This window comes from Garra rufa, chromosome 13 (assembly GCF_049309525.1).
Source record: "Garra rufa chromosome 13, GarRuf1.0, whole genome shotgun sequence".
Taxonomy (NCBI): Eukaryota; Metazoa; Chordata; class Actinopteri; order Cypriniformes; family Cyprinidae; genus Garra; species Garra rufa.
The window spans coordinates 23143960-23166700 of record NC_133373.1 but is presented as its reverse complement, the minus strand read 5'-3'; the positions used below and the strand labels follow the sequence as shown (position 1 = coordinate 23166700).

Sequence of the window (22741 nt, the reverse complement as noted above, 5' to 3'; positions counted from 1 at the left end):
TACTAAAGTGTGCTATTATGTTAAATGGTGCAGAATGAGTTACATACCAACATTATACTTAGTGTTGATGCCATAGCTTGGTAAGTATCACAAGTTAAAGGATTAGTTCACTTCCAGAATGTGTTTTTTCTGATAGTTTACTCACCCCCATGTCATCCAAGAGGTTCATCGCTTTCTGTCTTCAGTCAAAAAGAAATTAAGGCTGATGATACACGGGGCAACTTTTTTCAAATCAGTTGTGGGCCCTGTATCACATCTGGCTGCCTGTTGACAGCAACATTTGCCAAAGTTGCCCGGCAACATTGCTCAAAAAGTTGGCCGGTGTATCATTAGCATAAGGCTTTTGAGGGAAACATTCCAGGATTTTTCTCCATATAGTGGACTTCAATGGGGATCAACAGGTTGAAGGTCCATATTGCAGTTTTAAAGGGCTCTACACAATCCCAGCCGAGGAATAAGGGTCTTATGTAGGGAAATGATCGACATTTTCTTAAAAATGTTTACATTTATATACTTTTTAACCACAAATGCTTGTCTTGCATTAGCTCTGTGATGCACATGTGCAACATCACACATGGTTAGTTCTTCATCCGTGTTACTTCGTTTCAAAAGGTAGAGTAAGGCAAAAAACGGCATCTTCTCCAATTTCAAAATCGGCCAACATCGTAAACACTGGGTCGGTACTTCCGCCTACGTCATGCGTGACCTTTCCAACATGACAACGTATTGCGTTAAGTCAAACTAGTGCAAGTTTTACCTTTTTTTTTTTTAAATTACCTTTTGTTTCTCTAGATAAAACCCTTATTCTTTGGCTGGGATTGTGTAAAGCTCTTTGAAACTGCAATTTAGACCTTCAACCTGCTGATCCCCATTATAGTCCGTTATATGGAGAAAAATCCTGGAATGTTTTCCTCAAACACCTTAAATTCTTTTCGACTGAAGAAAGAAAGACATGAGCATCTTGGATGATATGGTAGTGAGTCAATTATAGGGGAATTTTTATTCTGGAAGTGAACTAATCTTTTAAAAAGAAACATGAGGAATGTTAAAAATTAAGGAACATTGAGCACATGTATTGTATTCCATGGATTGTTTCTCCTATTTTATAAAGAAAAAAGAACAGTGATTGATTTCTCATCAGACTTAATGGAATGTCACTGTCTGATATCCTCAAAATATTGCATTAATAATATGAACGTAGTATACAGAGCTAATGAAGAATACCAAACCTAAGATATTAGATTATATTAAAAACTATTCATGTTTATTCATAAGTTAATAAGTCAACTTAAGTTCTATTATACATACATACACATATAAAACACAGGTTTGTGTGGTAGTGTGACATTAACAGCCCTGAGAGTAACATGGCCGTATCAACTTTCTGAAAACCTTTTTGGTCACTTGCATTGTCAGTTCATTTCACATCTCATTTCAGGATTGCTATTAAAGGTCTGCCTTATAAAATATTAAATATGTGAAGTGCTACAAGCTGCCTTATTTTCAATTCACAAGTCTAAAACTATTAAGAACAATAATGATAATTCTACTGCAAAACAGTTTCTTTCAAGGTATTACAAAGTGTATAAATTCACAAAAGATACTGTTTTACATATTGGCTTTGGTGGCATAATTTTACCATTGACCCCATAGATATAAAAGTACTTCCCTTTTTAAAGCCCAAGAAAACTTCTGGACTGACCCTTAGAGATATTTCTTGCCCAACACATTCTGACTAAACAAGAACTGTCCACACAAGATCCATGTCTTTTGTCAGTGCAAATGGGACAGGCTGCGATAAACCATTTCCTTCACCGCATTTCCTTCATTCCTTAAAGCTCACACTTCTGAAAAATGTAAAGTAAATGGGTTAATTTAAATCATATGCATGGTTATGAATATCACAAAAGAGCTGAAATCTGCTGGAGATAAATGATATCTCACTACTCACTTTTCTGGTATTTTGTCTACGGAGTGCTCTGGTGTGCGGAGGATGGAGCGCTCAGGAGAAGCAGGCCGGGGACTGAGAGAGGTACTGAGAGGGGAGGAGCTTCGCAAAGAAGAAAAAGATAAGCCCTGTCTGCGCATTTCCTGCACAGCTCTCTCCCTACCACAGAAAAACACAGCCACACATCAACAAACCTCTGATAAAACAGCATACCAAGATCACAGCAGCCACATACTTTCAAACATACAGTTCAGGTCACAAAAGGCATGTTATTTTTTATGTAGTACTGACCTGAATAAGATATTTAAGATCATTTTAAGATAAAAAGACTTTTACATCTAGTGCACAAGAGAAAACAATAGTTGAATTTATAAAAACCACTTAGTTTTAAAGTTTACATACACTTGATTCTTATTGTGTTGTTACCTGAATGATCCACAGCTACCGTCGGGCTCGGCTCGGGTATCCATCCTCTAATTTGAACCCTTTCCAACAATAACTGTATGATTTTGAGATCCATTTTTTTCACACAGAGAACAACTGAGGGACTCATGCGTAACTATTACAGAAAGTTCAAACGCTGACTGATGCTTCAGAAGAAAACACGATGCATTAAGAGCAGAGGGATGAAAACTTTTTGAATTTGAAGATAAGGGTCAATTTAACTTATTTTGTCTTCTGGGAAACATGTAAGTATCTTCTGTAGCTTCTGAAGGGCAGTACTAAACTGCTGAAAAACCAAATAATTTGTGGGACCTGAAGGATTTTTCTTAAGAACAGCAGGGCAGTTTAACTGTTTAGGACAAACAAGGGACTTATGAACTACTATCACTAAAACAAAAACAGCTGTGGATCATTCAGGTAACAGCAGTATTAAGAAACAAGTGTATGTAAACCTTTGAACGGGGTCATTTATTATAAATTCAACTATTATTTTCTCTTGTGGACTATATGTAAACATCTTTTATGTGAAATATCTTATTCAGGTCAGTACTAAATAAAAAACAACATGTATTTTGTATTATCCCTCTTATTTTGGTAAAATACTTTTTCAGATTCTGCAAGGTGTATGTAAACTTTTGACTTCAACTGTAGCTATGTAGAGTTTTTCCAATTAATTTTAATGTTGGCAGTGTTGCCAAGTCCTTCACACAGAATTGGGTTACTTTAACACTGTTGCCACAGGTTGTTTTTTATGTCCATGCATTGAAGCGACCTCAATAACGTGATATTTACCTCCTGGAATGTAATTTTTTTCTTCTGCCAAATCCCCCCCCCACCCCACTGTATTTTATAGGGATGCACCGAATCCAGATTTTTGGGGTTCGGCCGAATACCGAATCCACTGTTTAAGATTCGGCCGAATCCGAAACCGAATACCGAATCCTACTCGCATCCTTAATCACTCGTTTTTAGCTGTGACTGTCCAGCTGCCGTACGTGAAGTTGCTGCATTTTGGCTGCTGTCTGTAGATTCCTTCATGCACAACTCGTATTCTTTTGGATGTTTTAGACGCAAATGTTTTAACATCGGCGATATGTTGTGTACTGCTTAGGGTCCTTGCCACCACGAGACAAATTGGCGTTGCAAATTGAACATAAAGCTCGACTTGAATCGCCTTCTTTTGGTTGAAAGTACTGCCAAACAAAACGTTTTTTGCTTACGAGTTCCATTTTCAGATTCTTACAGCCTACTACATTCGAACGGGTCCTATGTAAACACCTTCACGTAATCAACGGCCGTGTGACGTCATAGTGCAAGTCTAGGGTTCGGTTTCGGTGGAAAATAAATCTAAGGTTCGGCCGAAACCGAACCCCGTCAAAAAGCCCAGGATTCGGCCGAATCCGAATCCTGGATTCGGTGCATCCCTAGTATTTTACCCCCTGCAATGTGGGTGTGGGTTTTGTTGCGCAACCCTGAATGTCGGTTAGGCAGCTCACTAGGTTTTGTAATAAATCCGGGGTCTCACCTTTCAAAGCGCTCAGTGGTAAGCTGTCTCTTGAGGACGTCCATTTCTGTCTGTAGCTGAGACACTTTTCCGCGCAGCTGAGAAACCTCTCTAGCATGACCGGCCCTACAAATAAACACATTTTGAGATCTCGGGAGAAAGGGGACAAGTATGGTTATAACCAGCTTGTATTGCTTTTAAACTGTGCTGGAGTGCATTAAGACATCTTCATTTGATTGATGTCTGTTTGTTCCACATGCTGCTATCAGCGATCGCCATGGCAATGGCACACTTACACTAGGCAACACTATTGAGAAACTGCTTGTTGTTGGAGGAAAACAACATTGAATGGACTCTTTATAGAGCCTTAAAGAGGACAGAGTCCTCTGTGTTTGCAAGAGACAAGTGCTTCACACAGTTTCCTGTGTAACAGTCTCATACAGGAAACAATAATGAATGCAATATACACATAAAATATTAACTATATATACTACCAGTCAAAAGTCTTTGAACAGTAAATTTTTAAATATTTTTTAAAGAAGTCTTTTCTGCTCACCAAGCCTGTATTTATTTGATTCAAAGTACAGCAAAAACAGTATAATTTTGAAATATTTTCACTATTAAAAATTACTGTTTTCTATTAGAATATATTGTAAAATGTAATTTATTCCTGTGATTTCAAAGCTGAATTTTTAGCATTATTACTCCAGTCACATCATACTTTAGAAATCTAATATTCTGGCTTGCTGCTCAAAAAACATTTAGTGTAAGTAGAATCTTTTCAGTGTTCTTTGATGAATAGAAAGTTCAGAAGAAGAGCAACTATCTGAAATAGATGTTTAAAGACTTTTGACTGGTAGTGTGTATAGAGAGAGAGAGAGAGAGAGAGAGAGAGAGAGAGAGAGAGAGAGAGAGAGAGAGAGAGAGAGAGAGAGAGAGAGAGAGAGAGAGAGAGAGAGAGAGAGAGAGAGAGAGAGAGAGAGAGAGAGAGAGAGAGAGAGAGAGAGAGAGAGAGAGAGAGAGAGACATGACGTTTTGGAACTCTGTCAGTTAAAAACAAATATGTAGTTTGCTCCCCTCTAAATGACTGGGTGAGGCTTGTTTGCCTCCATCTGTTAGCCAATGATCCCTCCTTCCTTTCTCTCAGTGCACTGCAGTGCATATCTAACCTCATCCCACACTTTCCACATTACAGCCTATGTCAGTACAAATCATTTTGAAAATGAATCCATAAAATATTTGTTTGATTAACCATTTCACAATTTTTATTTTAACATACAAGTATTTTATTATTAAAGATCACATATAAATGCATATATTTTAGATTGCACGCTACACTGTGTGTCCAAATAAGTCAAATATAAATACTAGGGCTGCCCTCGACTAAAGATTTTTAAATAACTTATTGAAACTAGCGCTTTCTTTGTTCTTGTCATCTCCGCAGTAGTGATGTGCCGCAGCGGCGCCTACATCACCTGTCATGCTGTAAAAGTACTCTACTATTCAGCTTCCACATAGCGCACATTTTTCTAGGTTACCATTAGATTGTGCGGCCATGTAAAGTTGCTACTACTTACATATTTCAGATGATATGCTATATTTGAGATAATGAATGATTGTTTGGATGTCTTGTCCGATGTACTATTACCACAGACCAGACGTTAACGATCTGTCACAGACTGCATGACTTCTCCACTTAGTGTGTTTTTTTTGCGACTAAGCGACTAATAAAATTTTGGTCGGCCAAGCCTTTTTTTGTCGGCTAACGGTCTTCGACACCCGTTCACGAGAGTACAAAGAATGCACATTAAAGCTGACATGGAAGACAAGAAATTGCTGAATAAAGTTGTTATTTTTGTTTTCTAAATATTTTTGTAGCTTCATAAAATTATGATGTAACTGATGACCACATGGATTATTTTAACAATGTCCTTACTACCTTTCAGGGCCTTGAACATGTCAGTTGCGCTGCTCTCTATGCAGAGTCAGAAAGCTTTCGGATTTCATTAAAAATATCTTAATTTGTGTTCTGCAGATGAACAAAGGTCTTTCAAGGTTTGTAATGAGAAAAAAACACAGTTTTGGGTAAACTCTCCCTTACACAACTCTTTACTGTATTCTTCATTAAATGCATTTAGCTTCAGAAAGCAATAGATACTTTCAAAAACTAACTTACAAACTCTTGTAAGGTAATGTAATGGCATTCCCACTGTTTTTCCACTTACGTTTTGCTGTCAGCAAGAGCGAGTCGGTCCTTCAGCACTTTGAGCTCAGACTCTTTCTCGCTGGCACTCAAGTGCGTCTGAAACTCCTTCTGTCGATTGGTGGAGAGCAGCGTCTCTAGATTGCGTACCGCTAGCCGTTCACTTGCCAGCTGCTTTTTCAAAAGCTCTGTCTCAGAGCGCACATCCTCCAGTTCACCCGTCACCTGAGGTTGACATTCAAAGTTTAGTGTTAGTTAGTTGCATATTTGCTAATTTCAAATTCTTTCTAAAGATGTAGTTGACTTGTAGGATGATGTGCGTCTTACTCTCTCCAGCTCCATGCTCTTAGTCGTCAGCTGGCGAACGGTGAGTTCTTTGCTGGAGTCGAGCTTAACGCACAGTTCTCTGACAGAGGCCAGATCTGCCAGCACTGAGGCTTTCTCAGCTCGAGCCGCCTGGCCCTCCTCTTCCAAACGAGACATTGCCCGTGCCAGCGACGATACCTGAGCCTCATATGCTTGCAAAGCATTCAAGTGCTGAAGGAAAACACAGGCAATGAGGTAATGAAAAACAGCCTTTATTGTGTTCCTAATGCTGAGAGTCACTCATACCTCCTGTATCTCTCTGTCTTGCAGTGAAACTCTCTCTCTGAGGTGTCTGCGCTCTGTGTCGGATGAGAGCAGCTCCAGTCTGATAGAGTTGTTTAGCCCCTCAGCCTGCTGCAGCTTCACCTCTCTATCTTCCGACTCGGTGTGGATGGTCCGGAAACGCTCCAGCATGTCCCTGTTCTCCTGTTCCTATACACAACAGGATAAAAGAGCGTCAGTGCAAAATGGCTTTTTAACATATTCTAGTTAGTTTGAAAAAAGTTCTATTTATAGTAAATGTGTCTTGTAAAAATGGAATAATGACATGATTACTGTCTTTCTAAATTGTTGGCATGTTTTTTTCCTCTCCATTTCTCACCTTGGCAGCCATCATGCTTTCTATCCGCGCCACCTCTGAGATGTACGAGTGAACTCTGAGCTTCAGTTCATCCCTCTCATTCAGAGCATCCTGCATCTCTGCGTGCACCGCCTGGAGAAAGGACCAGAAAAATGTGAGCATGTGTATATGTGAGGTTCACTGGTCAGTGTTTCACTCACATAATTCGGAAAAAAGGAAAAACTAGGAAGAAGGAGAGGTCTACTGGTGTGGATGAATGTACCTGGTTTTCTCTGGTCATGGTGGCCAGATCGTCCTGTAACCTGCGGTTTTCTCTCAGCGCAACCTCTCTGTCTCGACTAACAGCTGAGAGCTCCTCTTGTGATTGGTCCAGCTGTCTGCGCAGGCTGGCAATTTCTCTCTCTCGACTGCTCAACGTTCCCTTCAGCTGACTGAAATACAATTGAAGTCAGAAGTTGACATACACCTTGCAGAATCTGCAAAATGTTAATTATTTGACCAAAATAAGAGGGATCATACAAAATGCATGTTCTTTTTTATTTAGCACTGACCTAAATAAGATATTTCACATAAAAGATAAAAATAATAGTTGTTACCTGAATGATCCACAGCTGTGGTTTTTTTTGTGATAGTTGTTCATGAGTCCCTTGTTTGTCGTGAACATTGAAACTGCTGGCTGTTCTTCAGAAAAATCCTTCAGGTCCCACAAATTCTTTGGTTTTTCAGCATTTTTCTGTATTTGACCCCTTCCTAACAATGACTGAGATCCATCTTTTCACACTGATGACAACTGAGGGACTCATATACAACTATCACAGAAGGTTCAAAAGCTCACTGATACTTCAGAAGGAAACATGATGCATTAAGAGCCAGGGGTGTACACTTTTGAACAGAATGAATATGTACATTTTTCTTTTTTTGCCTAAATAACATTTTTTTTTTTTATTTAGTACTGCCCTTCAGAAGATACTTGCATGTTTCCCAGAAGACAAAACAAGTCAATTTACTCTGATCTTTAGATTCCAAAAGTCTTCACTGGCTCTTAATGCATTGTGTTTTCTTCTGAAGCATTGATGTGCGTTTGAGCCTTCTGTAATAGTTGCATATGACAACTCAATTGTTCTTAGTGTGAAAAAAATTATCTCAAATTCAGACAGCCTTTGTTGGAAAGGGTTCAAATACACAAAAATGTTGAAAAACCAAATAATTTGTGAGAGCTAAAAAAAATTCTGAAGAACAGTGGTTTAACTGTTCAGGACAAACAAGGGACTCATGAATAACTATCAATAAACAAAAAAACACACACAAAAAACACAGCTGTGGATCATCCAGGTAACCACACAGTATTAAGAATCAAGTTTAATAAAATAATTAACATTTTGCAGATTTTACAAGGTGTTTGTACATTTTTGAATTCAACTGTACATGACATAAGACATTCAAGGCCTTCTATTCTTTCCCAAAAAAGACAGAAACATCCCACCGTCCTGAGAACGTTCATATTACCTATACCAGAAAACAAACTTACTCTAGAGAATTCTCCAAGTCTGTCACTGTAAGCCGGACTTCCAAAAGAGTCTTTTCCTGTAGAGCGAAACCAACTTTATTAAGCAGTACCACAACAATTTTCATGATGTTTAAATTAGTAGTAGCTAGTTATCTTTTCTACAAATATTACCAAATATTCAGTATTCAGAATAGGGCTGTAATAAGACGTCCCTTCATACTGTGTGTCAAGTATGAGCAGTACCTTCCTGTGGATCTCCTCTTGTAGCAGGACCATACTCTCAGTCTTCTGGTCCACGGCATCCTGCAGGGCATCTTTCTCTCTGTCTAGAGAGGCTATTGTGCTCTGCAGAGCTGCAACCTCATCCTTCTGAGATGAACCGTGTCTGCTCAGATCAGCTACACAAACAGCACAGAAGAAATCTCTTATGCTCACATGGCTGCATTAATTTGATGAAATTTAAAATGTAATTTTAGAAATCATTTTATTATGTTGATTTGGTGCTGAAGAAACATTAGTATATAATGTTTACTAATTAATTTGAAACAATGGCATATCACCTTCAAGCATTTCACAGATAAAGGAATAGTACACTTAACAAGGAAAATTCTGTTATTTACTCACCCTCATGTCGTTCCAAACCTGTAAGACCTTCGTTCATCTTCTGACCCTGCATAGACAGCAATGCAACTGACATGTACAAGGCCCAGAAAGGTAGTAAGGACATCTTTATATAAATAGTTATAAATAGTTCACATGACATCAGTAGCTCAACTGTAATGTTAGGAAGCTACAAAAATACTTTTTGTGCACAAAGAAAACAAAAATAATGACAAAAATTTATTCTCTTCCATGTCAGTCTTTGACACGCATTCACAAGAGACAGTTGGAGTTGAACCACTGATGTCACATGGACTATGTTAACAATGTACTCACTACCTTTCTGGACCTTGAACGTGGTAGTTACATTGCTGTCTTTGCAGGGTCAGAAAGCTCTTGGATTTTATTAAAAATATCTTAATTCGTGTTCAGAAAAATGTTCAAAGATCTTGCAGGGGTGAGTAATGACAGAATTTTTATTATTGGGTGAACTCTCTCTTTAACTGTGAAAAGTGTGAAGGCGATATGTATTTGTATTAATTTGATTAGCAAATATACTGAACTATCCCTTTGAGGAACTTTTTTTTTTTTGAGGAACCTCAATTAATTACATATACTGTAAGAACAATGAAATAAAAGGTACTTCTGACATGCCTAATACAGATATAGAAAGATACATGATAAATCAGGAAGGATGAGACAGAACAGCTAATAACTAGATAAAGATGTGCACTTGAGAAAATTAAAAGAGTGCTATATAAGACACTATTCTGACACACCGATTTTCTCTTCTAGTCTGTCGATCTGTTGGTGAGCTGCCTGCAGTTCATTGGTTTTGACAGATAATCTGTGCTGAACATCTGAGAGAGACTGCTCCATCTGGTCCTGCAGAAGCCTAAACACACATACAAAATATCAAGCTGCTTTAGAATTTTAAATGTAAAACTGCTGACACGTATTTAAGCACAACCAAGACAGGCAGAAATGTCTGGTGCAACACAAACAAACACACAGACCTGAGCGCACTGCTCTCGGCTCTCTGCTGTGTGGCCTCTTCTACATTCTGCAGCAGCACTGCTGAACGAGCCTTCAGCTCCCTCTCAACAGCAACATGACTCTCCTTCAGCACAGCCACCTGAGCACGCAGATCGGCCCTCTCTCTCTCCAGCTACACACAAAAAGTCATGCATCACATTATGACAAATTTACAAGAGTTTAGCACCTAAAACTAACCTCACATATAGGGTGAATTCGTAACTAAGCATTATTTTGCCCTACCTACAAGAGACCATTTAAAATGTACAGTTCACAAAGTGTCTCCTGGGATTTAATTGCTTACATTCATTTTTACCAACTCTATACAAATAGCGCCCCTTTTTTGTGGTGCCTGTCAAGGGCACAAAAAAGGCATTTGAAATTAGCCCATAACTATCCAGACATGACAAAACACTAGGGCTGTAACAGTATTATCAATATCGTAGTATCATGATATCAAAATCTAAATTTCAACTTTTTATTCTAACATAAAAGGTCTTAAAAGTTGCGTTTTGGGCCATTATGCATTAGCACAGTATCTGTCAAATAAACTAAAACCCAAAGCTTAAATCTCTTCATCAAGTCTGTTTTCGCTGCACGTTTCAAAGCAAAGTGCACACTTCATTCTGCTTGTGATCCGGTGTTTTCCGCACCTCAGAGCGGCTCATTTCAAAGTCAGTGCAGTTCTGTGAGTTTAGGGCATTTGGAAATGCAATGGCCACCAGTTATGCTTTTATTTTCGCAGCAGATGATTACAGCATTTCATTAGATGTGTAGTAAATCACATTTTTGTAAGCCTGTTTTCATTGAAGCTGGTTATTATTATATTCTAATTTGTTTGGCTTCCTAAAACACCAGTGTGAATGTAATGTAGACTGAGACAGTATACCACAAATAAAAAGAGGGTTGAGTCCCCTTTAAAGTTCAGGTACAACTCAATTCACTTTTTTCTGACTTAAGTTTTTTTTAGTTAAGAACATGGGATGGAGCTCTTAATTTTGAACTCTCAAAGTGCATTAGATAAAATTATTTAACTTTAAAATGTAAAAGATTAAAATTTTCTTCCAAGTCTTCAGTTGTCTTTTTTATCCTCCCAAATATCACAATACATATTGTATGGTGCGGTTTGGATATTGTTACATTCCTACAAAACTAACTGGTAATGTCTTTTTTTTAGTGTAAGTACCATCTCAATGGTGTTCTCCAGGTCAAGAATCCTGATCTCCTCCTGTTCTCGGTCTGTCAGAGCTGTGGTCTGGGCAACCTGCTAAGACAGAAAGTAGTTTTATCTTGGCAAATATTCCTTTAACACATTTCGCAATAACACTCACCCTACAAGTGAACTACAGTTTAGAAGTGCTGTGCAGAATTTCAAACGCACAGCTCTTACCACAGAAAACTGCTTGCACATACTTAGCAGCTATTTATGGTCTGCAAAGAAAAAAAAAAAAAACTTGGCAAACACATACACACACCTTGAGTCTGTCTCTAAGCGCGTCTCTCTCGGCAGTAACTCTCTGGAGTTCAGCTTCAGTCTGTTCCCTGTCATCTCTGATCCTGTACTGGAGTTGAGAGGACTCTAGCTCCCTTTGGACACGTCTCAGCTCCTCTTGGGTCTATATTTAAAACACATGCACAACTATTTCAATGGAAAACAGCCAGATGTACCTTTCGGAGATACTCCATCCCAAAATAAAAATGTATCATTTATGCTGTTCCAGACTTCTTCTCACCTGCTGGTACTGAGAGCTGAGCTGGTCTCTCTCTGCAGTCAGTAGTTTAACTCTGGTCTGGATGTCTTCCATGTGTTTCTCAAAGCCCAGCAGCACTGACTGTAGCTCATCCCTCTCCTTCAGTGCATGTGAAAGCTCTGCGTCGCCATCTCTCTAGAAATACAAAAACAGCCACTTGATTCCCAGCAAGGTGGGATGTAATCATGTTGTTTTGTTATTTTGCTAAATACGTTCTTAAATAATTGTTTAAGTAGGTTATTAAAAATTCAATAATCTGTAAATTTCCACAGAAAAAAGCAGCCTTTCTGCAAAATCAGTTATGATGTATGAAATAAAGATAATAAGGAAATAATCCATATATTAAAGGGTCCATATATTAATAGTTCAGCAAAAGTGAGAAAAACTATGTACTAGCATGCTGCTGCATTACGAGTGCAGATCTTGCAGAAATGAGTAAAACTGTGTAATCTGAATTTTAGTCCCTGCTTAAACCAAGCATCTTGTTGTAATTACATACATTGTAAATGTCAGCTCCAAACTTTCCATGCCAGCTGCCTCTTCCTCTGGGGCTCCTCCCCCTGCCTGGACTAGGTGTGGGGCTTTTGTCCGTCCTGCCCCTAAGCAGGCGGTATCGCTCCAGCTCCTGTTTGTAGTAATTCCTTTCCTCCTCTAAACTTTTCACAAAGGAATCCAGACGGGATGGAGACTGATCCTTGCCACACATCCCATGCCTTGCACGCATCCGCTCCAATTCTAGAATCATTTCCTTATCTGAAAAAACAGTACTAAAATCAGCTGAATGACAAATCATATTATGTATTTATCATGAGCATCACTGACAAATACAGTTGAGGTCAAAAGTTTTCATACACCTATGCAGAATCTGCAAAATGTTAATTATTTTACCAAAATAAGAGGGATCATAAATGCATCTTACTTTTTATTTAGTACTGACCTGTATAAGACTTCACATAAAAAAAGACTTAAATATAGTCCACAATAGAAAATAATAGCTGAATTTATAAAAAAAAAATGACCCTGTTCAAAAGTTTACATACGCTTGATTCTTAATACTGTGTTGTTACCTCAGTTATCCACAGCTGTGTTTTTTTGTGACAGTCCCTTGTTTGTCCTGAACAGCTGTCTTCATAAAAATTTCCCACAAATTATTTGGTTTTTTAACATTTTTGTGTATTTGAACCCTTTGCAACAATGACTGTATGATTTTGAGATCCATCTTTTCACACTGTGGACAACTCATATGCAACTATTATAGAAGGTTCAAATGATCAATGATGCCTCAGAAGGAAACCCAATGCATTTAGAGCCAGGGTTGAAAACTTTTGAACAGAATGAAGATGTTTACATTTTTCTTATTTTGCCTAAATATCATATTTTTTCCATTTAGTACTGTCCTTCAGAAACTACAGAAGATACTTACATGTTTCCCAGAAGACAATTTTTTTTTTTTTTATCAAATTCCTTAAATTTAAAAGTTTTCAACCCTGGCTCTTAATGCATTGGGTTATCTGAAGCATCAGTGAGCATTTGAACCTTCTGTAATCGTTGCATATGAGTCCCTCAGTTGTCCTCAGTGTGAAAAGATGGACCTCAAAATCATACAATCATTGTTGGAAAGGGTTCAAATACACAAAAATGCTGAAAAACCAAATAATTTGTGGGAACTGAAGGATTATTCGGAAGAACAGCGGGCAGTTTAACGGTTCAGGACAAACAAGGAACTCATGAACAACTATCACTAAACAAAAAAAAAAAAAACACAGCTGTGGATCATTTAGGTAACAGGTCAGTGCTAAAAAAAACAAAAACAAATCATACAAAATGTATTTTGTATGATCCCTCTTTATTTTGGTAAAATAATTAACATTTAGCAGATTCTGCAAAGGTTTATGTAAACTTTTCACCTTAACTGTATCTTGTATCACCGCTCCCTATTCATAGAGTGGGGAAAAACCACTAATTTGTGAAAAAGAAGTGAAAGCAAGTGCGCATTCAAAAGCTATTTCTGTCCCTCGCGTATTGATAGTCCCTGCAAATTATATACAATATATCTACCCAACTATATAATTGTGAGACAACGCAATATGTGCATAAAAACACAGACATCACTCCACCTGTAAATAAAACATACAAAAGAGTGTTATATCTCACCAGCCTGTGTCATTGCTTCTACTTTATCCTGAAGTCTCTTTTTGTCATCTTCCAGAAAGTGTATCAGGCCCTCCATCTTGTCATTTTGTTCTTGAAGATCAAGCAGCTGATCTCTCAGACGGTCTTTCACGTGATCTCCCTCTGCCATATCCTGCAATAAATCATTGTAAAAAATATAACTCTTTCACTGAATTTCTCACCCGAATCACATAGTTGTAACCAAATGCATTGGGGTGGTGCTGTGAACATGACCTGATGAGAGGCAATGGTGTGTGCGTGCTTCAAATTAGTTTCTATGTAAGATCCTGGTGGTGTTAATGATTTTAATGGGTCATTCTTTTTCTCTTTTTTAATTGATAAATATAGTTTATTATTGTAGTATTGTCTTCGATTTATTTAGTATTACTGAAAGATTCATTTATTTACAATGCAAACCTTTTATTTATAACTTAATTTTTTTGATAAACACAGACACATTTTTGTTTGCGTTTTAAGATTATTCACCTGCAAAATTACTTGAAATGCCAATTCCTAATTATCGCTATTCAAGCACTCTCAAGGACTGTAAAAAAGCATGAGATATCAGAAATAGCAATATAAAGAAGTACTTCCTTATATTTAGCATCTTTTAATAGATGTTGTAATGTATTTACCCAAAAGAAGCAATACTAAACCATCCATGTCATGTCAGGCCAGACAGAATAAATGTGCTGTTCTGAACCAGATGGTTAATTTAACAGCTCATTTCACATGCTGCTGTATGGACCCATGCACATACTCGTCTTAATGTAGCGATGACCTCCTCCAGGTTTCCTAGCTCCCGCTGTTGACGCTGAATCTCTTTCTAGAGATAGAAACAGAGCCAGTATAATTATTCTATTAATATCAAAACATAAGGTGCTGTAAGAATTTTTTTTTATTCTGCATTAGAGGATGACACGGGAGTGGATTTTCACTCCTGTCCCGTCCCACTCCCATATAAAGAAATCTTGTCCCGTCCCACTCCCAGACCAAAGTTTAAAAAAAATTCCCGTCCCATCCCGCTCCCGGTAAAATGACTCCCACTCCCATCCCGCTCCCGTTTAAAATGACTCCCGCTCCCATATATTTTTTTCTTCATTTAGTGTTTTAGACCAGCTGCTGAGCCCCTGTTTCTAGATTTTCTGGAGAAAATCTAGAAACCGGAGACAGCAAATAAAAGAAAACAGTAGTTCACACACCATGTCTACAATAGTTTAATAAACCCAAACAACATATAAAGCTGCATTTTACAAATTTTTTGTTGAGTAAACAATACATTTATAGTTTACATTTATAAACATTTATATGCTGCGACCCAATTTGCATACTATCTGTCCTAAATAGTGTTCGAAAATAGAATTAGTATGTCCCAAATCGTAGTATGTTTTAAAAAAGTATTCCAAAGTTTCCCGGATGGTCTATACTACTTAACTTCAGAATTTGAAGTGCAGATCAATGCGCACTCTAATGGCTAATATTGCCCACAACACATTGTGAGGTGAACGAGAATTTGATTAGAACTACAAACACGCATAAAAAGTGTTAAAAAACTACAAATATGGCAGATATGCTCGACCAACGGACAAGTAGAGAAAGGGGTTTAAGTGATAAATAATCAATGTGTAACCTAATAAAAAATATTTATTTAATGTTATCCGTGTTATATTTCATGTGCAGCAACATTATGAAATTTTATAATGATAGGTTTGGTCATTAACTTTTTAAATTCATCATTATGCAAACACGAGTTCTCGGCATGAAAGACTCCCGAAAGAAAATGCCTCTTCATTTCTCTCTAATATGGTAGGAAATCAAATTTAACGAAATGTAGATGATGTTAACTAACAGGGCAGTTTAAACAGTGAAAGACGAAGTAGTATGTCCCAAAATCTGCCTACTATTCTGCTACATTTCCTTTTTTCTTTTTTTGTCGTCTTTCCTATTGGTTGATTCCCGCTCCCGTCTGCTCCCGTTAATATTTTATCCTGTACCGTCCCAATCCCGTGATTAATAGCAAAGATGACTCCCATCCCGCGGGAATCCCACGGGAATCCCGTGACCCGTGGGATTCCCGAAAAAATGTCAGCCTCTATTCTGCATTTAAAATGTCATCAGATATTACTGAAATGTACCCTTCCATGTAACTGTCCTAAGCTCTTTAAGTAATAAAATAAACTAAAATAAACAGACACCACTAAGATCACCTTGGCCTCTTGCAGCTCCATGTCGGCAGTCTCTAGAACCATCTCTTTGTCTTTTTCTAGCTGCTGGGCGAGCTGGTCTATCTCAGTGAGCTCCTGACACAGCTCTTGATTTCGAGCGCTCAGATCAGCCACCTCACTTGACACAGTCTTCTTCCTCTGCTGCAGTCCGTCAATTCTCTGTTCCAAAGATCTGTTGGTCTCCTGCAGATACTCTATCTGAGAGAGGAAATTATTTGTTATTATAGGGTTATTACAGAGATAGCATCTACCTGGAGATAAATGCTTATAAACATAGTTGAGCCAACAGAAAGAGGTGATGGACATCTCAGTCAGATAATTTGCCATACAAGATAAAATAAATGCAATTATTAGAGGAATACCCATTTACCTGCAGGTTCAGATGAGCAATAAGTTTTTCATTACTGATGTTTTGAGCCTCCAGAGAGATGACATCATTTGGTCGACCACCATCCAGAGCACGATTCAAGCGCTCAATCTCTTTATCTCGCTCTTCCACCTGTTCACAGAGCATAATGAACATTTTTAAGAGTGCATGTTATGAATAAAGGCATTAACAATGCTACAAATATAATAAATAACAGATAATATTATACGTGGCCCTGGACCACAAAAGCAGTTATATGGGTCATTTTTTTAAATTTTAGATTTATACATCATCTGAAAGCTAAATAAATACACTTTTCATTGATGTATGGTTTGTTAAGATAGGACAATATTTGGCCAAAAATACAACTATTTGAAAATCTGAAGTCTGAGGGTTCAAAAAAATCTAAATATTGAGAAAATCGCCTTTAAAGTTGTTCAAATTAAGTTTTGTGCACTGAATATTATCATCAATCAAAAGGTAAATATAGATATATACAGTCATGTGAAAAAGTTAGGACACCCTATTGAATTCCATGGTTTTCTGTATCAGTACATCATGTACTGGTCGTTGGCTGGTCTTAAAATTTGGAAAATAAAACCTCAGATGAACATCAACACATGACAAATTGTCATTATTTAGTGAACAAAAATAAAGCCAAAATGGAAAAGCTATGTGTGACAAAGGTAGGACATCTGTAATGTTAACATTGGAAGTAAGAGGGTAAATAATAGTCAAGTACTGCTAATCAAATACCTTTGATTAACTGATCATCAGCAACTCTGAGCGCCGCTATAAAAGCATAATTTTTGGCAGTTTGCTGGTCTGGAGCCTTCAGGTGTGTGTTAACACAATGCCAAAGAGGTAAGACATCAGCAATCATCTTAGAGAAGCTATTGTGGCTGCCATCAATCTGAGAAGAGTAATACAGCCATTTCAAAACAATTTGAAGGTTATTCACAAGTGGAAGACATTTAAAACAGACACCTCTGCTTTCAGGAGTGGACGTCCCAGAAAATTCACCCCAAGATCAGATTGTGTAATGCTCAGAGAAATGGCAGACAACCCATAAACTACCTCAGACTCTACAGGCCTCAGTTAACATGTTAAATGATAAAGTTCATGACAATACCATTAGACAAATATGGGACAAAAATGGCATGTTTAGAAGGCTTGGCAAAAGAAAGCCTCCTCTATCTAAAAACAAAAACAAAACAAGGCAGCACAGTTTAGGTCGGTGAAGTTGCATCTGAACAAACCGTAAATCTTCTAGAGCAATGTCCTTTGAACAGACGAGACTCAAGTGGAGATGTCTGGCCATAATGCAAAGCGCATTGGTGAAAACCTAAAGAGCATATCAACACAAACACCTCATACAAAAAGACAAAGCATTCTGGAGAAGGGCTGATCATTTTGGGCTTGTTTTGTAGCCACAGGACCTGGACACCTCAGTCATTGAGTCAACCATGAACTCCTTTGTATATCAAAAGTATTCTAGACTCAAATGTAAGGGCATCTGTCTGACAGCTAAAGTTGGGCCAAAATTGGGTCATACAACGGGACAATGACCTTAAGCACAGCAGCAAATCTACAACAGAAAGGCTGAAAAAAAAGAATACAGGTGTTGCAATAGCCCAGTCAAAGTCCAGAGTTCATCCTGACTCAAATGTTGTGGTGAGAGCTGTGCATAAGCAAATGCCCACAAACCTCAATAAACTGGAGCAAAGTTTCAAAGAAGAGTGGTTCAAAATTCCTCCAGAACAATGTGAGAGACTGATAAAGTCAACAGAAAATGAATTCTTCAAGTTATTGCTGCTAAAAGTGGATCTACAGGCAACCGTCTCATAGGGTGTCCTAACTTTGTCACACATGGCCTTTCCCTCTTGGCTGTATTTTTCTTAAATAAATAATGACACTGTGTGATATGTCATGTGATGATGTTTATCTTAGGATTTATTTTCCAAATTTTAAGACCTGCCAAGGACCAGATCATTTTTAATTATATCCTGTTACAGAAAACCATGGAATTCAATAGGGTGTCCTAACTTTTTCATGTGACTGTATACGGTAGGAAATTTACAAAATATCTTAATGGAACATGATCTTTACTTAATATCCTAATGATTTTTGGCATCTATCCATCTATATTAAATTAGAGAAGTTTAAGTGTGTGCACGCTTACCTGAGTGTTGAGATGTTTAATTCCTCCCTGCGCTCTCTCCAGGTCAAGCCTCAGCTGTGCCACTTCCTTTTGAAGCTCCTGTATCCTAAACACAAAAAATTTATAGCTTTAAAAATAAAAGCTGCAAAAAATATTAAACTTTTTATAACCATTATCTTTAACTAACACTTATTAAAAGCCTTTAATAAAATTAATAAATATTATTATATACTACTAATTGTTAATAATGTGTTATAACTGGTGCTGTCTGAATAAATACATTAACTCACACAATTAAAAAAATTTTTCTTTTTTTTTTCCCCCCCTAAACGTGTTCCCTACAAATGCATTAATTACAAAACAATTGATTTATCATAATTCTGTTTTGGTATTCTTCCCCACACCTGTCGTCAGCCACCTGAAGAAGGTCAGCGATGTAAGGATCATCTGGTTGTGCCACAGATTGAGGGATGGGGCCAATGGAAGGTGGGAGGAGTTCATCTATCTGCATTCGCTGGCGTCTAAACGGGATTGATCGCTTCTTCCCTCCTAATTAAATTAGTCATTGACCATAAATTTTTCTTACAGTGACAAAAACAGACACAGATGAATACCATAGCTGTGGTGTTGAAATTGTACCAACCTGGTGTCTGAACAACAGCTTGCATGTTCTTCTCCTGGAGCTGCAGAATACGCTCTGTTTTGGCTTTGCTGTCCTGCTCGAGAGACCGGACTTTGTGCACATACTGATTATTGAGGAATTTCAGATCTGAGGTTTCATGGTCCAGTTTCCTGACGTAGGCTTTCAGCTCTGTTAATGGTAAAATGGTGGTTATTGTAACCATTTCTTTTGGATCAAATTTGTTTGCAACAGGATTTGAGGCATTAAACTCAATCCATACCTCGGCTGATCCGATCCTTTTCTTCTCTCAGTTTTAACAGCCCAAGGTGCAGCTCATTGTTTTCTTTGACTAGTCTGGCATTTTCAGCTTTATACGGCTCCAGAACAGCATCAACATTTCGGCTTTCTTTTTCCGTCTTTCCTGCAGCAAGCTTGGCATTCCTAAGGCTCTCTGTGGTGTGGACCAGGTCACTAAAATATAAAAGAAAACTGATTATGCTCCTTTCAAATCACGTTCCACACACAGTAATGACCAAAATGATTAAAACACTAGTATTTTCACCAGCTTAAAAAATAAAAAGTCAGTTATTTCTATCTTTTGCTGTTGTGTGTCAGTAGGAGATATCAGTTTACATTTCAAACATTCATTTTGCCATTAATTGTAACAATCCAGTGAGATTTTTGTATTCACAAGCAGTCTGACAACAGCTAGTGATCCACACAGAGATCTGATCTCATCATCATCCAGTCTGTCTGGAATGACATGAAGAAACAGAACAAACTGAGACAGACTAAATCCAGAAGAACTGTGCCAACGCCTCCAAGATGCCTTAAGAAACCTACCTGCAAAGCTACCTGAAAAACTATGCACAAGTGCATCTATAACAAAAGCTGCATTAAACGCAAAGGATGGTCACACCAAATGTTGATTTAATTTCGTTTATAGAAGTTAATTGATAAATAAAATCTACTTATGACATTATTTTTTGACAGCATCCTCATTTTACAGCATTTTTACACAAGTGCCTAAAAATTTTAACAGTACTATAGCTTTTCAGGTAGGTTTCTTGAAGCATCTTGGAGACGTTGCCACAGTTCTTCTGGATTTAGTCTCATTCCAGATTCTCTGTGTGAAGCACTGGCTGGTGTCAGACTCCTTGTGCAATCAACTGGACTGGATTATTACAATTAATGGCAAAAAGAATGTTTGCTGACACACTACAGCACAATATAGAAATAACTGACCTAAAACTATTTTAGCTGGTGAAAATACTAGTGTTCTAATAATTTTGGCCACCACTTTATACATTTATAAAACATAAACCATGTTTCATTTTTATAAAGGCTATTTCCAGCACTTAGCTAAAATAAACATATATGTTTAACCATGTATTTATCTATAAATCTGAAGGTGCATATTCATTATAACAAAAACAGATACAAATGTCATCTTTTTTTTTTTGCCAAGACCAGTGAAAATATGGCAAGGGGAGAATATCTGAACTGCTGAACCAGATGGGAAAAAAATCTTTACTGGTGTATAATTAAGTATGAATAATACTGTACCTGAAGAGTTTCTCGACCAGTGGCAGACTCTCAATGGCTAGTGGCTGTCTGTAGCCCAGCTGATCCAAACGTTTCCGCAAATTGATGAACTTCCGCTCGGCGCTGGTCGTCATGGTCATTTAACACAAATAAGCGCTCTGCTCTATACACAATAATTCACATGACAACAACCAATCAAACAAACAGATTTTACAGAGACTGTATGAAATATGAAAACAGTCAGAGTACTAGTCGGTTTAACATTACTTTAAACCTTCATTAAACCGACGTTAACGGAAATTCGTCGGTTCGGTTCCCAAAACCTAACATAATGAGCTGCCAACCTGGACAGCACTTTTCGTTATTTAACTGTCTAGGCAGGCAGCTCACTAATCTTTAATAGATATATAGCTACATGTAGAGATACAATAAGCCATGTAATATTAGATCAAATAGTTTTTACAACACATAACGTTACTTACACTAGCACTTCTTGTTGTTTACGTAAACTGTCAGTCTGTCTTCTGACGGCAGGTTGCTGCATTAGCCTCAGTCTTCTTCTTTATGCAGTATACACAACACTAACATTAGCAGTATCTCTGGCTTACGGAAATAAGCTTCTCTCCTCAGGGGGAATACAATAAACGACGCAACAATTAACCCTCAAAGCCTGTTTGCTGTTCGTTGTTTGTGTACTTCTCCGGTGTTTTCATTGTGTGAAACACTATGAAAGGGTAAGCTAAGCATCAGTGTCTATTGCAGATTTGCTCCCCTCCCCACAGCGAACGGTCTTCCGGTGGCGGTAACGCTGTTTGAAAATGGCGCCGAGGAGAAGGAAAGACCAGTCCTGCTCATTCCCATTAAACTGGAGTCTTTCAAACTGCGCCAGCTACTGGACACTGCGTGGAAAGACAGATTAAAGTGGTCACAACTATTTGCGGTTTCAGAGAATGTAATAATTCATGTTTAAAGTAAATAATAGGTATCCCTGTATAGAAATATGAAATATTATGAAATCTACACAACCAGTCAAAAGCATTTGAACAGTAAGATTTTTTATGTTTCTGAAGAAGTATCTTCTGCTCAACAAGCCTGCAGGAAAAACAGTAACATTTTGAAAAATTTTAATAGTTAAAATAATTGTTTTTTATTTGAATATATTTTAAAATGTAGGCTAATTTATTTAAGTTTTCAGTTTCATTAATCCAGCCTTCAGTGTCACATGATCCTTCAGAAATCATTCTAATGTGCTGATTTGCTCTTTAAAAAACATTTTTTATTATTATTATTATCATCAATATTTAAAACAGTGAGTGCATTTTTTTCAGGATACTTTGATAAGTAGAAAGATCCAAAGATCAGCATTTATCTCAAATAAAAAGCTTTTGTAATATTATACACTATACCATTCAAAAGTTTGGTGTCAGTTTAATTTTTTTTTGTTACAAAAGATTTTTATTTGAGATAAAAGCTGTTCTTCTGAACTTTCTATTCGTCAAAGAAACCTAAAAAAAATCTACTCAGCTGTTTTCAACAATAATAATAACAAATGTTTTTTAGAATGATTTCTGAAAATAAATTACATTTTAAAATATATTCAAATAGAAAACAGTTCTTTTAAATAGTAAAACAAAGTCACAATTTTACTGTTTTTGCTATACTTTGGATCAAATAAATGTAGACTTCTTAAAAAAAACTTGTAGAAACTGGT

The 22741-nt window shown here is 37.4% G+C and overlaps 1 protein-coding gene across 2 annotated transcripts; it reads right to left on the bottom strand.

The window, feature by feature from the left end:
* Positions 1-1237: 1237 nt before the first annotated feature.
* cep135 (centrosomal protein 135) lies at positions 1238-21187 on the bottom strand. Of its 2 annotated transcripts, XM_073816506.1 has the most exons (25): positions 21052-21187; positions 19766-19956; positions 19507-19674; positions 19268-19412; positions 18885-18969; positions 16706-16834; positions 16318-16533; positions 14871-14936; positions 14093-14243; positions 12438-12691; positions 11921-12073; positions 11663-11803; positions 11374-11451; positions 10169-10320; positions 9932-10047; positions 8796-8950; positions 8574-8629; positions 7308-7476; positions 7067-7177; positions 6712-6897; positions 6427-6636; positions 6122-6324; positions 3918-4022; positions 1952-2107; positions 1238-1847 (listed from the first exon to the last, which is right to left on the bottom strand). In XM_073816506.1, the coding sequence occupies exons 1-25, from the start codon at positions 21168-21170 to the stop codon at positions 1826-1828; spliced, it is 3537 nt and encodes a 1178-aa protein (XP_073672607.1). In that variant the 5' UTR covers positions 21171-21187; the 3' UTR covers positions 1238-1825. The 2 variants fall into 2 exon arrangements, with proteins under 2 accessions (XP_073672607.1, XP_073672608.1); XM_073816507.1 differs by lacking the exon at positions 1238-1847 and having other exon boundaries at positions 1948-2107.
* Positions 21188-22741: the final 1554 nt, after the last annotated feature.

Excerpts from the sequence above, each read along its gene's own strand:
- cep135 (XM_073816506.1), bottom strand. The coding sequence starts at position 21,170 with ATGACCATGACGACCAGCGCCGAGCGGAAGTTCATCAATTTGCGGAAA. Across the intron at positions 19,675-19,765 it reads AAAGGATCGGATCAGCCGAG|AGCTGAAAGCCTACGTCAGG; the intron begins GTATGGATTGAG and ends TACCATTAACAG. Across the intron at positions 14,937-16,317 it reads TGGAGCTGCAAGAGGCCAAG|AAAGAGATTCAGCGTCAACA; the intron begins GTGATCTTAGTG and ends TTCTATCTCTAG.